This window comes from Tenrec ecaudatus, chromosome 3, assembly GCF_050624435.1.
Source record: "Tenrec ecaudatus isolate mTenEca1 chromosome 3, mTenEca1.hap1, whole genome shotgun sequence".
NCBI classification, from domain to species: Eukaryota; Metazoa; Chordata; class Mammalia; order Afrosoricida; family Tenrecidae; genus Tenrec; species Tenrec ecaudatus.
The window spans coordinates 115181028-115197716 of NC_134532.1; the positions used below are offsets into that span (position 1 = coordinate 115181028).

A 16689-nucleotide genomic window follows, 5' to 3' on the forward strand; every position below is an offset into this window, starting at 1 on the left:
TGAGCTGGGATCACCCTGCCCTCACTCGGGGAAAATACCGTATTTCTATGAAAAGAACTTTTTGGTGGCAGAGTCACAGTATCTCACTCAAATGAACTTCCCTCTCTACTACAAGTCTGCGGTCTTTCACACCGAATACTAACCGATACCTTTCCCCTCCCAGGGACCATGGGCAACACACCTGGTACTCATTCCCATCCCAGCCTTTTAAGTGTGGCTCTTGGACCTCATCTTTTGGATCCTTCTTATTTTCGTGCCCACAGCCACTTTCTCCTCTGGCCTCGAGTCATCTCCAGTACAGTGACCATGTCCTCAATGTCTTTGCCCAAGTTATTGGTAAAAACTGGGAGCAAACCTGGAAGAGTATCTCATTGAGCACAGGAGCTACCCAATCACCCATGAAGCCAACAAGGCCTCTCGATTTGTGTTGCGCATCACAGCATAATAATCATAACAAACTTTTTTGCTTATAATTTAAGTCATTAGCTCTCTTGCTACTTTTTTCCCCACTAGAGGGAAAGGGGAATTTGGGTCACAAAAAATTTAAACATTTATAAATGTGTTGAAGAATTTTTTAAAGAGGGAAAGTACTAAATTGACTTTAGGTATAGTATTTAACGTCTAAAGATCAAGCATTCTACTATCTACACAGAATGATTTACTAACACGGAAGTATAACGACATCTAATTTTATCATTAATTACCCTCCTGAATGTACCTTGAGCGAGTTACTCATTATGACGATGAACATTACTTATCATTCCTCACACATGACTGCCAAAGATCCTTCCATCTGTAGCAAACTTCTCCAGGTCAGTGGTCCATCAAATCGACTGGCCTGTAATCTGCTAATCAGATCATGCATTCCACCACAAGAAAGCTGAGGTCAGACTGGGGGATAGCAAAAAGCCCAGCATCTCCCAGACACTGAAATGCCTATGAGACCACAAGGGCAGAAGTCAGAAGACCAGGGTTTGACACTAAATTCCCCTATCCCTAGCTTTAGGAAATGTGTACAACCTCAGTATTTCCTTTATGAAACAAAGGCAGTATTACCTGCTTCATAGAGTAGACTCATGTTGTAAACAATATTAACAAAATGATGGATAAGCCAGGACTCTATTGTAAGAAGCCCAGGTAGCTTAGTGGGTTACATGATGGACTGTTAATTGCAAGATTATCAGTTCAAAACCCCTAGGCATTCTCTCAGCGAAAGATGGGGCTATCTCCTCTCATAAAGATTTACAGCCTCAAGAAACCTCAGGGAGCAGGGCTACACTGTCCCTATAGGTCACTCTGAGTCAACGCTGACTTGATGCCGCTGGTATAGTAAATATTGTAAACACTGGAGAGATACAAGTAGCTTATGCTTGATGACTAACCTAGAGGTAGTCAGTTCTAACCCATTTAGCAGGACTGTGGAAGAAAGGGCCTGGCCATTTGCTTCTGTGTTGAAAACCCTAAGGAGCCATTCTGCTCTGTAACACATGGGGCCACCACGGATTAGACTGGTCTGGGCAGCAAAGAGTTTTTGCTGATTACCTGCAGTAAATGTTAAACATTAGGTTCTCTCTTAACCACATATGTCCGAGACATGACTCATGGACTGTGTTGTTCAGAATTAACCTTACAAGAGCGAAAAGGTAACCTTAAGAAGAAGATGGAGAAAGACGAACCTGGTGTGTGTGTGGAGAGGGAGAGGGGACATTAAGTAGTAGTTGATTTCATAGCTAAAAGAAAATGTAAAGGCCATTTAAATCTATGGAATAGTCTTAGTTTTAAAAAGTTGATCTCGAATTTCATTAACGTATAATTCATATTTTAAGTTTATAATTTAATCTTATTAGCTCAAATGAATTTTGTTGTTAGAATGATCTTTTAATACTTAGTTACTCAGTAAGCAAACTGAGGACCAGCACCGCAAGTATCTCAGAAAGCTTTTAGTCACAGGCTCTAAATCAGACGTACTGTCTCAAAAGCTGCATCTGCAGAATCTGGGTGTCCAGGCAATGGACACACAGTGAAGTTGGAGAAGAACTGTTTTAACAGATCCAAAGCTCTCTCAAATTAATCTCTGTATGGTTTGTGCAGTACCTGTATAACAGATACAGTATTTAAGCACTGGCCTTTGAGGCTAAATTATACACTTAAAGGTTTTCCTTCATGTCTTGCATCTTTCATTCTGAGGTGTAAAAAGAGGGGTCTAAAAAGGAAATAAAGAAACCAAATTCCTTACCCTTCCATTATGTTGGTCTCACCCATTAAAGATTTAATTACTGATTTAATTTAATCAACAACAATATGTAGCTTTGCTTCCTAAAACTAGGAGACAAAACAGCATTTGGAAACCGAAATGTTTCCTCAGTTAAAATTGTGCAACTGAAAATCTTTGCATTTTCCAAGGGGCGATTCCCCAAACCACTTTTCCAGTTTTCTAAAACCACTTCTTGAAAAATCTCTCCCTAACGCAGGATGTGTGTGTGTGTGTATATATCTACACACACACACACAATGAGTTTTCTAGCATTCGAGTAGAATTGAAAAATTTTTAGAGCTATTTACAACTTCAGCGAAATTTCTACTTTCTGTCGGGGGGTGGAATGTAACTGAGAAAATAACATAGTTTGCATACTCGTTATACTCGTGTTATACCTGACGAACAGCCACTACAATCGCTTAAAAGTGACATACCGGAGTATGTCTGCATGTTTTCCTGTTCAAAACTTTTTGGGAGAAATATGCTGACCTTTTAATTAACTACTTACCTTCGAATAAGATCATCTTAATGGATAGCTAACAAATCTAGCTGACTAAAAGAATACGGATCATAAATACGGAATGGTGGTTTTATTAATGCCTTTATTATGTAAATGCAGGGCTGTGCTACATGTGTGAATGAGGCTCTTCCCAGAAGGACAAATGAAATATGTGCCTGAGTCAGATGAAATGGTTTTACCTGATGGGTCCCTGATGGGTTCCCAGTGTAAGTCATTGTCTTTCTCCCTGATCCAGCCACAGAGCCCATGGTCAAAGTTACAACTGTGGATGAGAACACCTGAAAGGAAATAATCAGAAAGACGAGTAAGTCATCAAAGCAGCAGATGATCACAAAACCCTGTCTGTGAACCCAGGCTCTCTGCACAAGCGTTCTTCCTGCTTACACTTCACTATCCCACCCGGAGGGAAGTGACAGACATCCTTTGTCGGAACAATCGAGCAAGCATGCTAAGCTGCCAAGACAGAGCACACGAGTCTTGCCAAACTGTGACCTTGTTCAATCATCACGTGTAAATGATGATTTCCTTACAGTTTCAGGGATGTTTCAATACATTTTCAAAAAAAGAAAGATGGGGAGAGATGATTCGTAATTATTTTTGCTCCAGTGATTTAACTACAGGAAAAGCCATGTGCTATTAACAATTTTTTTAAAGGTGCATCATTTCCCCAGATGCACCTAGTCAACCTACAGTTGGAGAGCTATGTTCACGGATGCAGGGAAACGATTAGAAGGGCACTGAAAATAAGAGCATCTTACCTGGATCATCCTTGGCCTCATCATCTGCACTGATTCCTCTTTCTATCTCAAAAACTTCAAACAAGTCATTTGAAGGCTGTCGTGGAACTGCAAGAAAGAAATGTTTAACGCTTTTTTGTAGTGAGGTTTGAGGAAAATCATTGCCTTTTACGTCCGGGCCAGAGGAAAGCAGACTAAGCAATTTGCGCCTTTGAAAGAGTCCCAGAGACTTCCTTCCGCTTCCTATGCAGGGTCATCAAGTTTGCACTGGGATGATTTGTACTCTACCGCTCACCTGGGTACAATTAAAAACAAAATGATGCTTGATTTTTAAGTTTCTCAAATGCAACATAAAATGCCTTTATCTAAAACAAAAGAAGCCAAACCATTTCTTAAAAGAACTACCAATTTTGGGGAATATATTCACCTCTACTGAATTCCATGGCGGTATTATGAACTCTAAATGAAAGCTAGTTTAACAAAAATATCTTCAACTTCAGTGAAAAGCCACAAGTGTTTTGGTTTTGTTTTCTCTTTAAACAACAGAACTCTGCACATTGTTCCACTCTAAGCTCTATTCCTTATCCTCTCGCAGGCTCCTTGGCTCCTTTAAGATCAAATCCAAACCTCTTTAAGAGCCTTCACTATGCACCCCACCAAAATACACAACACTGTCCAAACATGCCATTCATTTTCACATCTCTCACCCTCGTCCCCCAGCTTGGGATGCCCCGGTTCACGGTGATTAACCTGCCAAGCTTGCCCTCTCGGCTCCAGGTCCTGGGTAAACATCACTGCCTCGGAGACAACCTGGATGCTCCGGGCAGAGTGAAATTCTCCCCCCTTGAACGTCCACAGCTCCTGTTTGCACACATCTATTCCAGTTTTTCATAAAGGACTGCGGTTATTTACGCCGGTGGTTGCCTGTCCCTCTGCGCGTCTCTAAGGTCCTGGAGGGCATCAATCACGTCTTACTCCTCTGCCCTTTCCAGGGCATGACCTGGTGACAGGCAGGCAGTGAGTGTTTGCTGAGTGAATACAAAGATCCTGTCAGAAAGTCAAGTATGGTCTCAGCCCTTTCCCGAAAAATAAGTGGGACAGAGCTTAAGAAAACACATTTAGAAATTCATTCATTCATTCAAAATTTTAATTTATTCATTCAACCACTCTACATTTGATTGTAAGCCACACGCCGAGCACTGTGGGAAGCCCGTGGGAGGCCAGGGTGAACAGCATGAGACCAACAGGGGCTGCCGTTCAGAGCGCTGCCCTTCTGATGGGAGAGCCACTCCTCAAACGTCCTGCCATTGAGCTCATGCCCACTCAGAGCAGCCCCGCAGGAGAGGCTAGAACTGCCCACTCAGGGGGGTTCTCAGGCTGTAAATCTTTATCGCAGCGGAAAACCTCATCTTTCTCCCTCGGGGCACAGGTGGGTTTGAACCATTGACCTTTTGAGTAGCAACCCAACTCATAACTCACTACACCACCAGGCCTCCTTTCTAATGGGAGAAGCGGGCATTAGATAAGGGAGTATTCTCATTCTTGGTAATTAATGAGGGTGTTCTCACTCACTCACTTCCCTGGAGTGCGTTCAGCCCCAGAGGTGGTAAGGGTTAGAAACGAAAAACAAGCAAAGAACAGTACACTGGCTTGGAAAAGGGGTGAGAGAATATTGGTGGTGGAAAGGGGAATTCTTGACGAAATACCAGAGACTCCCTTTTCTTCACCAGAACTATATATTAATTGGCTTTATTTTTATAAGCCAGGGAGTAAAGGATGATCTTAGAACACTAAGTAGTAGACATCATTGAAAAGAGTTCTTTTATCAACAATGTTCCTGTTGTTTTTAATAAAGATTTCCTTATAAATAACAATTCATAATGCTTGCACTGTTTGCTTAGCGTACTGCTTCTGCCGCCTTTTCCTTTTTGTTTCAAGAGTCCATCCAGTGACGCCCCTCTCTCCTCATCACGGACACTCAGATGTACCCGGCCTGTGAGGAAAAGCTGCTCCACAGACCAGCTCTAGGGACCCAACCAGACCACGGGTCTCTTGGGGTGAGACAACCACCCCTCTCTTTTGTGCCAAAGACTGACAGCAATGACAACCCATTTGGATTTCCTTTCCTCATTTGGGGTTTTGAGAAAGAGTTGCCTTCGTCTTTAGAAATAACACGAAGTATTGTAAGAAATATGACCAGAAATGTTACAAAGTTACAGGCAAGCATACTTCATTTTTCATGACAGCAAGAAAATTATAATATTTCTATGAAACCATTCATGTTCTCCTCTCTTCCCTTCTAATTTATGCAACATTATCTCCATAAGGGAATCGCTCAATATGTACAGTGCCATAGTGCAAGGATAGTATGATATTTTCTCAAAGGATATTATGATTGTCTTTTTTATCCAGATGAGGAAGGGTTGTCCAATGGTTAAGGCTTTGAGTCTAGAGAGGGAGGATCACATACACTGTCTGGCAGAGACGAAGCTGGTGGTTTATAAAGGGAGACAAGACAGTTCTCTCTGAGGACCACCATTTCAACTGAGACGATGGAACATGTCGAGCCAAAAAATGAAATGCTGAGACAAAGACAGATGGAGTGTTTCTGACAGCACGTACAGAGAGAGTGCTCAAATGTTTGAAAATGAGGAAGGGCCTCACAGTGGCTGGAGACCACAGAAAAATGGAAAAAGTGGAAGGGGTGTGGCTTTATAGAAAAGAGTACAGTCTAGATTACATACTTGGAAGACAGTGATTCAAACAGTTAGTTATCTTACAAATTGCAAGCCTCAGATGGTCCATAGCAGGTCTCAAGGAATTCAGGGGCCTGCGATGCTCAGCCACTATTAGTTCTTAGAACTTCGTGTGCTCCATTTTGTAATCCTCTCCAGTTATTTAACTCCTCCTCCTTTTTCACTCACATGGGCACAGCCCCCTGAGTCAAGAAATGTAAAAAAAAAAAAAAAAAAAAAGCACCCTAATCTAGTCTATTGTTTGATTTATAAGAAAATATTAGGTGAAGTAAGTAGTGGACAAAATTGCTCATGCAGTGTCTTATCAACTATGAATAGGGGGAAAATGAGCTAGGAAGAACATATAAAAAGAAATACACCAGTGGTGGGGCATGGTCTCATTCAATGGTTTGCTTTGTTTTTCCCTTTTCCATTTTTGTAAGCCTGTCTACAGGAAGAAGGAATTTCTATTACGGGAGTAAAATCTTACCTAAAATTTGTCTAAAGAGTTTTTTGACAAAGTACATGTCCTTATCCCTACTTCAGTTTTGCTTGCTCAAAGAGAACATCAAATAGAGTCTCGATAAATCAGCCAAGCCCACTGCCATCAAGTGAGTTCCGGTTCATAACAACTCTGAAGGACAGAGTTGAATTGCCCCCTTAAGATTGCCAAAGCTGTCAATCCTTAAATGAAAGCAGACTGCTAGTGCTTCCTCCCACGGAGCTGCTAGTGGGTTTGAACCTCGAACTTTCTGTTAATAACTGAGCACATTACAAAGTAACCCACCATAACTCTGGATACATGATGTTAAACTCAAGACTCTGAAGTTGAAATGCATTGGTGAAATGTGAACACTTTCTCGGATCTAAGGAAGCCATTTAGATCAAAGCTGCTGTGGGGTCATCCAGTTATACCACGGCCAATAGAAGGAACACGGTGAGGCCACGTGCCGCAGACAAACGCTGCCCCGTCACGACAACCAGCCTCACAATCACTGCCGTGTTTGCGCCCATTGCTGCAGACACTGTGCCAATCCATTCTGGGGAGGGTCTTCCTCTTTTCCACCGCCCTCTGCATTACCACGCATGATGTCTTTCTCTAGCAACTCGCCCATCTATGTTAAAGGAAGTGTCACTGCTGTGACATGCTATTGAGTTGGCTCCAACCCATAATGACCCTTATCTACAGCACAATGACACAATGGCCGGTCTTGTGCATTCTCGTGGCTAGGCTCAAGCACATTATTGCAGCCGCTGTGTCCATCCCATCTCAGTGAACGTCTATCCTTTTCACTGAGTGCCAGTAAGTGTCCTAGATATCCTTCTCTTTGCAAAGTTCTTCATCGTTGGGGATGATCCGCACAGTTGAATGGCTTGCAGACTCAATCAAACACCAGTGAAAGTTGTGGTGGGGTGTCCTGCTTTCAGGCTGGATCGGTCACTCATCAGGAATGATATCCCTATGGCTTCTGAATTCAGCTTAACTTTCTGGACGCTCCCTGACCATGTACTGCTGCAACCATTTAAAAATGATCTTCAGCAAAATTTTACTGGCTGGTGCTATTAATCATAGTCAACAATTTCTGGATTCTGTTCTGTCAACCTTCTTTGGAATGGGCACAATATGGATCGCTTCCAGACAATGGGTCAGATAATTGTCTTCCAAATTCCTGGGCATGGACTAGTGGGTGCTTCCAGAAGTGCCTCAGGTTTGTTTTTGTTTTTTTAACATTTCAATGTGGATTCCATCAATGCCTGGAGCTCCACTAATGCTTCAGTGCAGCGTGGGCTTCTTCTTTCAGTGCCACTGGTTCTTGATCATATGCTAGCTATTGAAATAGTTGAATGTTGATCAGTTCTTTCTGGTAACGTGACTCTGCATGTTTCTTCCCTATTCTTTTCCTGTATCATTCAACATTTTGCGCAAATAATCCTTCAATATTGCAACTAACAGCCTCAATTTTTCTTCCGCTCTTTCGGCTTGAGATATGCTGAGCAGACTCTTCCCTTTTGATTTTATAACTCCAGGCCTTTGCACATGTCATTCTAATGCTCTACTGTGTCTTATCCAGGTGTCTTTTGGATTTTCTGTTCAGCTCTTTGACGTCATCATTGTTTTACGCTTGCTTTAGCTATGCCTGTGTTCAAGGGCCGGTTTCAGAGTCTCTTCTGACATCTATTTTTGTGTTTTCTTTCTTTTTTAAAAAGATCTTTTGTAAGATATTCTCTGTGTCATCCCACAACTCACTTGATTTTCAACCCGGCCCAACACAAGTGCCTACCACCTACGAGAGCCTCTTCCAGCACTCTAGCAACCAGTGTTGCGCGGCTATTCATCAAGTTGTCATGGCGGATACCTCAGAGTGAACTGCTTTGTTCTGCTTCACGGTCTGTTCTTACTACGGAAGCTCCGATGAAGCTTGTTTATCCTGCTCATATTTGAAGTACCGACGGCATAGTTTCCAGAATCACCACAAAATGCAAGCCATCGGAGTCCAACAAACTGCAGATGAATGGTGGATCATAAACAACTGGCCTTGCCAAAAAGTAGAAACATACCCAAGATATTTATATATGATATTTCTAAGTCTTCATCCTCATTTATTCTTGAGCTAGTGTTTACTATGAGAACATCAGCAATTCAATAGAAACACATACATATTTGATATTCGTTTTAGTTAGGTCATTAATTTTTAGAATGGTTATAATTTAAGATATTAAAAATTGAACAGAATTGTTAACAATGTAATCCTCTCACCATTTTTATATCTACCACTCATTTTCCTTCCTTCCCATCAAGCTACTCATTTATGCGATTCGACCAAGAAATAATTCATGAGAACTGACTGGACACTGGGCACTAGGCTAAGAGCTTGTTGTGAAACAAAATGATGAGACATAATCTTGCCATCATGGGGCCTATATTCTAGAGGGGAAAACAGATACCTAATTATTTCCCTGAGTGATAAGTCCGTTACGTCTAACCTATTCAGAAGATGCACACTATCCAGATGAGGATTGGGTGAGAAGGGCTATCAGGAAACTCTCCGGGAAGTGATGCTCACACGAGGATATAACGGATGAGTTACTGGGAACTAGGGCTTTGGAGAATGTAAGCGTTTGGACACATGCAGCAGTATCATGGGAGAGCTGACGGGGGAGGGACAGGGTGCACGAAGACTCCAACAAATGTAACTGGAGACAGTTAGCAGGCCGTGGAGTGCCTTTTTAAGCTCAGTAGATATTTTAGACTTTATCCTGGTGGAAGCTAAGCCTATGAAGTGTTTTTACACAGTACGAAGAGCAGAGCTGCATGTTAAAATCAACTCTGCAGTATCCAGAGAGGAGAAGGAATAGGAGAGAGATGGGAGTGAGTGTAAGGCTGCCAGTTACCACCCAAATTGGTATAGACCAGGGAATGTTGGTCTATGCTTTAAAAGTCTCGTTTCTCACAGACGTTTCTTACATTGGTTGATATTTTACCCACCAAAAATATTTCTTACATTAATTTGTAAAGCTTCTGCGTAAACTAGAAGTAATGGGAATACTGCTATAGTTGCTGAAGCAAACAGATAAAAGAATAAAACTGAAGCTGGATTGGGGTTAGGGACATGGGATTCTTTCATAATGCTATGCAGTCCTGGATCCAGAGGGGGGAAATCAGCCATAAAAATAAGCCAAAAAAATTTTTAAACCCTGACCCCAAACTTTATATTACATACATATTTCCTGGTGATGTGATAATATCAATATATAATCTAAATTCATGAATGAAGTTTCCCAAATTAATAAATTGCACTTTTGTCGACAATGTTTTCAAAGCAAGCATGGAACATTCAGTGTAAATATTACCAGAGAGATCCTTTGCTTGTGTTCTTACAAAGAGTAATTAGAGCAAAATGCAAGCACTTTTTATTACGGGTAAGTTTGCAAGTTCAATTTCTGTACTGCAATGGCTCCAATGCCACTGCCCAGATGGGCTCTGGCATTTAGTGTCAGGCTCAAAGATCAAAGGTAACCCAAATGTAAATGCTATGCTTATGGGTTTAGTTCATTCAAGAAAATGGTACATAATTTTCCTATTATTTTGTATGTTCTTTATGGTGGTAGAACCTCAAAATGTTTAGAGCCTATAGATTGAATGTATAGATACACAGAGAGAAAGATATATAGAGGCTGTAGTCTGTCACGGATTTCATTTCACTAGGATCTACAGTCAATTCCCATGGAAGTCACAGTCCAGAAATCAAATGACATATTGCAATGAGGAAACCCACTGCAAAAGACCCTTTTAAGGAGTTAAGAAGCAGAGATTTGAGGACTGGGAGGGCTAAGGTGTGTTGAAGCAACGCATGTGATTTTCAATTGCCTCACGTGCCCGTGATAGCTGGACAACGAATAAGGAGAATCAGAGAAGAATGAATGACTTTGAGATATGGTGTTGGCAAAGAATATTGCATATGTCACGGACTGCCAGAAAAGCAAACAAATGTCTCTTTAGAAACAATGATGCTGAAACTCTGTCTCGCAGACTTTGACCATGCTATCAGCAGGGACTACTTCCTGCAGAAGGACATCATGTAAACTAGAGGATCCATGAAATAGACAAAGACCTTCAACAAGATGAATTGCAAGTGGCTGCAACAATGGACTCAAAGGTAGCAACTGTGAGCATGGCACAGGACCGGGCGGTGTTTGGTCCTATTGGACAAAGGGTTGCTATGGGTCAGTACCTAACAACAACAACATAGATTGGAGGGTGCAGAATGATGGAGTTTTGTGGGTATTTCCTCTTCTCTCTGTCTTTAACTTTCAAAATCACTCTCTAGTTCCAAAGTGTATGCACTATAGCTTTACATCATCAAGATAAAACCTTTCTCTGTAATTTCCTTAGACATACTGCAGAAGTTTCTTAGCACAAAATCTATCTTACCGAAAAATCTATGTATTGAATACTAGCACACACACAACAAACCCCTTGTCCTTCTACAGATTTCATCCCATGAAAAGAATCTATAAAATTAAGAGAAATACTTTGGGGTTAGAACAGGAGTCAGCAAACTGTTGAGATGGAAGAGCCAATCCTGTCCTTCATCGCAATTTAGAAATTATTCTGGAGCCATCTAAATATATTTTTACAAACAAAGGACATCACTGATATCTGAATGATCTCCTTTAAATATGTTCAGTTTAACTTCAGAGCCCCGTGCATACACCTCCAGAGCCACGTGCATACACCTCCAGAGCCACGTGCATACACCTCAAGAGCCACGTGCATACACCTCCAGAGCCACGTGCATATACCTCCAGAGCCACGTGCATACACCTCAAGAGCCACGTGCATATACCTCCAGAGCCACGTGTATATACCTCCAGAGCCCCGTGCATATACCTCCAGAGCCACGTGCATATACCTCCAGAGCCACATGTATATACCTCCAGAGCCCTGTGCATATACCTCCAGAGCCACATGCATACACCTCCAGAGCCACGTGCATATACCTCCAGAGCCACGTGCATACACCTCAAGAGCCACGTGCATATACCTCCAGAGCCACGTTCATATACCTCCAGAGCCACGTGCATACACCTCCAGAGCCACGTGCATACACCTCCAGAGCCACGTGCATATACCTCCAGAGCCATGTGTATATACCTCCAGAGCCACATGCATATACCTCCAGAGCCACATGCATATGCCTCCAGAGCCACATGTATATACCTCCAGAGCCACGTGTATATACCTCCAGAGCCACGTGCATATACCTCAAGAGCCACGTGCATATGCCTCCAGAGCCACGTGCATACACCTCCAGAGCCACGTGTATATACCTCCAGAGTCACACATTGCTGACCCTTTAACTTCACTAAAGAGCAGGAATATTAAAAGAGAGAGAGAGAGAGTGAGAAATATTTGGGAAAGGTGAAGTATAGACATAGCGACTCAGTAAGAGGATTGGTTTTGCGACACACTTATTTCTGCTTTTTTGAAAGACGTCTTTATTAAAGCTTTTGAGGAGCTCTGAAGCACCAGGACCAACCCCAGGACAACAAATTCGCTCAGAGATTGTTCTTTTCTAAGCATGACCGTGACTTCTGCAGACTCAAGGAGCATTTCTCTCTCGCTATTGTGTTTTATTTTTTGTTATTTCCAAGCAAGAAAAGTAGGAGGCTTAGATCCTATCAGAGCGAAGTGCAGCAGAACAGGGTGTGCCCAGGTAAGTGCACTCGCTGGTCGGTCTGCACACACAGACCTTCTTGGTTGGGAGTGGAAGTCCATGAGTTGTAGAGGAGGGCTGTCAATGGGCCCAACCCCACTACAGGAGGTTTCCATCTAGATGCACCTCTGAAAAGGCAGTTGTTAGTCTCTATGTCGTCATAAAGAAGCTGAAATGATGCTGTCTCTATTTTAACATACAAATTACTCAGCTAAATACTTTAAGTACCTTAGCAAACCATAGCATTCCAATTATTTTGTAATAAAGATGTCTGAAGTAACAAGATTTACATTTTCTCAGCTCATGTAATGCCTCACCTGTAACTCATTTTGTTTTAAAAGGATCTGATTTGCCAAAAGTGACTATAGAATCCCTATGAGCCATAATTGAGAAAAGTATAAACTCAGAACCAGAACACAAAATACAGCTGCCTTTTAAAAAGGGTTAAGTGTTGTTGTTGTTGTTGTTGGGTGCTGTAGAGTCAGTTCTGCCTCACAGCGACCCTGTGTAAAGCAGAATGAAGCCCTGCCGGGTCCTCGCCTTCCTCGCCAATGGCCTTATGTGGCAGACCTGGTGTGAACCCATCTTTTTGAGGGCCTCCTCTTCTTGCTGGCCCTCTAGTTCACCAAGCATCAGTCCCTCTCCAGGGACTGGTCCCTCCTGATAACACGCCCAAAGTCTGGGTTCAGTAGGCAACGCTATTACAATAGATGTGGGTACGCCAAAGGATTGCTACTTGGTTTCCAGTTTATACACGCACTGGTTCATGCCAAACAAAACGTGTGTAAACATGTCTCTGTAGTCCGTGGATGGCTGCTGATAGTTCTATCCGTGTTACACTTGCCTTAGTCTTACTAGGGTACCTTCTCCCCCCAAAATGTCCAATCAAAGCAGTGGCTTTTAAGGAGATCTGCTGGTGGAGTAACATTCAAGGCAGAGAGGTCAGCTAATGTCACAGCAACCTTTGGGGAGGTTCCAAAGGCATATCAGGATAGATTTTCTCAAAGGACATGGGATGGCCTTGAGGAGGTATTATGAAGGATTTTTCAAAAAGTTGAAAACTACAATGGTGGGGAAAAAAGGCCAGGAAAATTGTGTCCAGGAATTGTTTTTCTATTTTTTGACAAGTCATCAGCAGTAAATAGGTGGCACCTTTTATTCCCATTACTGGGAAGAGAAGACAAACGTCCTCACCACTCATCATATTTGAGCTTCTTGTCCCTTAACAATTGGAATTATTCTTCATCATGCTATTGTCCTGTCCTCACATGTTTCTTTAAGATTATGCCCTGTAACCCATCCACCCAAAGGCCTGGCCTCAGTTTTTCATATTTCTTTCTTGTTCCCCAAACTTAAAGACCATTTAAAAGAACACACCATTTGAGTTCCTTGAAGATGCTAAACCTGCAAAATGCCATATATACTCGAGTATAAGCCAACCTGAGTATCAGCCAAGGCACTTAATTTTACCACAAAAACTGCATTAAAAATGTGCTGAAAAACTCAGCCTATACACGAGTATATATGATATGAAGAATTCTTGGGGGAATGATTCGAGATAGAAATAGTACCTCAGAAGTATAGATGGAGAATATGTTGAGAAACCATGGTTTCACATTCTGGTCTTTTTATTTAATAAGGGTTTCTATGAGTTTGCAGCAATACTTTTTGACTCACCCTCATATCCGTGTTCAACAACACGGTAGCAGTGATTTTTTAATTGAGAGTCCTCATGAAATGCCAAGCACTCTCTGGTTTAATTCCCACAACCACCCAGTGAGGCAGATAATATGATTATTCCCAACTCCAAACGCATAGGTCAATGATAACATGTCCTGAATCACAGAGCTGTAGGAACACGGCATTTTTAATTATAGTTCTGCATGAGAGTAGTTTCAAAACCAATCTTCGTGGAATATTTTAGGTCTGATTTCTGACTTTGGTGACATTCACCAAGAACTCAATTTTTATTTTCCAGGGAGAACTGTTGTTCCCCTTTTCCACCACCAATTAAAATATAAATCAAAAATCCTGAAACTGTTCAGAATTCACTGCACCCGCTCCTGACCTGTAAAGCAGTAACAGGCCTCTCCTTCAAAACACGAGCAGAAATCTAATCTTCAGGGTGATGTCCGCCTTCTCCTCAGGGTGCCTCCAAGCCTCAGGATTACGGGAAAGCAAACTAGTTTGAGGACCTCTTCACCCCTCAGTAGAAACAATCTTTTTACTCATCACCATCCTGCGTTGGAAAGAGATGGAATGATCTTTCCAGGACAGAGAACCGTGTGCCCACACTAGTCCCACGCTCTATCACATCTACAGATGGACAATGAAGGAAAGGACCTTGGGTCAGCATGCAGCAGTCAAAAGAAAAAGGGAAATGGTTTTATTCTTACTGCTTGGGAATTAAAATGTCCACCCATCCTCATGTTCCTGTATGAACAGCCGCAATCATCTGCCTCTCTGGTATGGGGACACAATATATTTTGTCATCGGGAGTCTTCAGTACCTTTCCCTCTGTTTTACTGGACTCAGGGGGATGCACGCTGAGGCACAAGGGATGGATTGCAAAGGATCAACACCTGGCTAACTGTTTCCATCCTAGCCAGGCCTACCACCAAGATAGGGTTACCTCCGGGGTCTTCCCGGTTCCGTCATGGCTAATGAAGTCAAACCAGAGCAGACTCAAATTTGTAGAACTGCGTGGACCAGGAAGAAAACTGGAATGGGGACACTTACAGGTTGACATCTTGTGAGAAACGCTGTCTCTCTCTTATAAGGCAAAGGCAGAGGGTATGTTGCATAGCAACCAAACCTGTAGATTAGCACAATCAGAGAGAGCGGCCCCTGTCATAGACGGCCGCAGACCAGGCTGCTTGGTATGCATGTCAGTGCCTGCAGCCCTGGCCATAATCCATTCTCTCACCTCAGTCTCTGGAGGGGCATACTCCATCTTTTCTGAGTCTCCTATTCCAGGGCGTCGGCCTATAATTTTTTCCTATGCTAGTCATTCCCTGTGCTTCAAATTGTGCATGACTATGTTTCCTTGACCATGGTTTTCATCAGTTCAAAACCCTGCATCCATGACACAGTTCTGCTGAGCTGCAGCATTATGGCTGAAGGAGCTCTGCCGCCCAAAACGTGGTCTTCAGAGAAGCTGCTTTCTTGGCCTCTCCCTGGAAACGCAGAATCTTCTGGTGCACCTCAGATCGACAGCATTTTAACAAGAGTCTCGCTAGCCGGACGCACATGACCCACTGCTCCTGCCTGCTTCCAGTTCCCAGAGGCCCTATGGGCAGAGTAGAACTGCCCCGCTTTCAGAAACGCACTGCCATCTCTCTCTTCCAAGGAGCAGCTGGGGGTTTGATTGCCCCCCTTGTGGTTAGTAGCTCACTGCTTTGTTAAAACTAAGAAATATATCCCTAAAAATCCTATTTAGTAAATTTGTTGCATCCATTAGAAATATACCTCTTCAATAAGCACCACAGCTTATTCTGGTTCAAATGAGCTTCTGACCACTTTAGAAAAATAAAATCTACTTTCTGATCCAAGTGATATCCTGACTTTCCTAGCTAAACTTGAACATACTTGACATATTCAGTTATAAGGAAAGTTTTGTGGGATTAAAAACAGAAACTAATACATTAATTCATATTTTACAATGGTGGGATTGAAATAAAATCAACATGATTAACAATTGGAATCGCCTGGACTACATTTTTTAAAAAATCACCACTGCCCTCTTCTCCTAAGGAAACATTGCTATAACTGATTAGTGTTACCAAATATATCCACGAGAGAAAGATTTGAAGAATCGCTGCATGGGAATATTTAAAAAAGACAAAGAAAATTCCCAAAATATCATAAATGATATATTTATAGTTACTTTTACTGTCTTTTTAAAATGTAGACTTATATATTTAAACAAAAAAACTCACTGGCTTACAGCAAACTTTTAGGACAGTGTGGAACTGGCCCATCGGTTTCTGAGACTTTGGGAGTAGAAAGCCTCCTCATTCTCCCAAGGAGTAGCCTGGTGTTTACATGGAGCCATGTAAATGTGCATTTTATATCTCACCGGTTCATATGGCATAGATGGTTTTGTATCTCCTGTTCCTTGCCACTATATAACATGAGTGTTTATCCAAGAACCCTGTTAGTGGATCCATTGTAGAAAGTATTTTCCCTTCATTTCCATTGCCTGAATAAAATTTTTCTTATT

The 16689-nt window shown here is 42.1% G+C and overlaps 1 protein-coding gene across 4 annotated transcripts in view; it reads right to left on the reverse strand.

The window, feature by feature from the left end:
- The window catches only part of NPNT (nephronectin), a 76102-nt gene that overhangs the window by 6657 nt on the left and 52756 nt on the right, over positions 1 to 16689 (reverse strand). For all 4 annotated transcript variants that reach the window (XM_075543962.1, XM_075543963.1, XM_075543960.1 and 1 more), the window contains 2 exons: positions 3536 to 3622; positions 2957 to 3055 (listed from right to left, as the gene is read on the reverse strand). In XM_075543962.1, coding sequence (XP_075400077.1) covers positions 2957 to 3055; positions 3536 to 3622 — 186 coding nt within the window. The remainder of the gene's footprint in view (positions 1 to 2956; positions 3056 to 3535; positions 3623 to 16689) is intronic.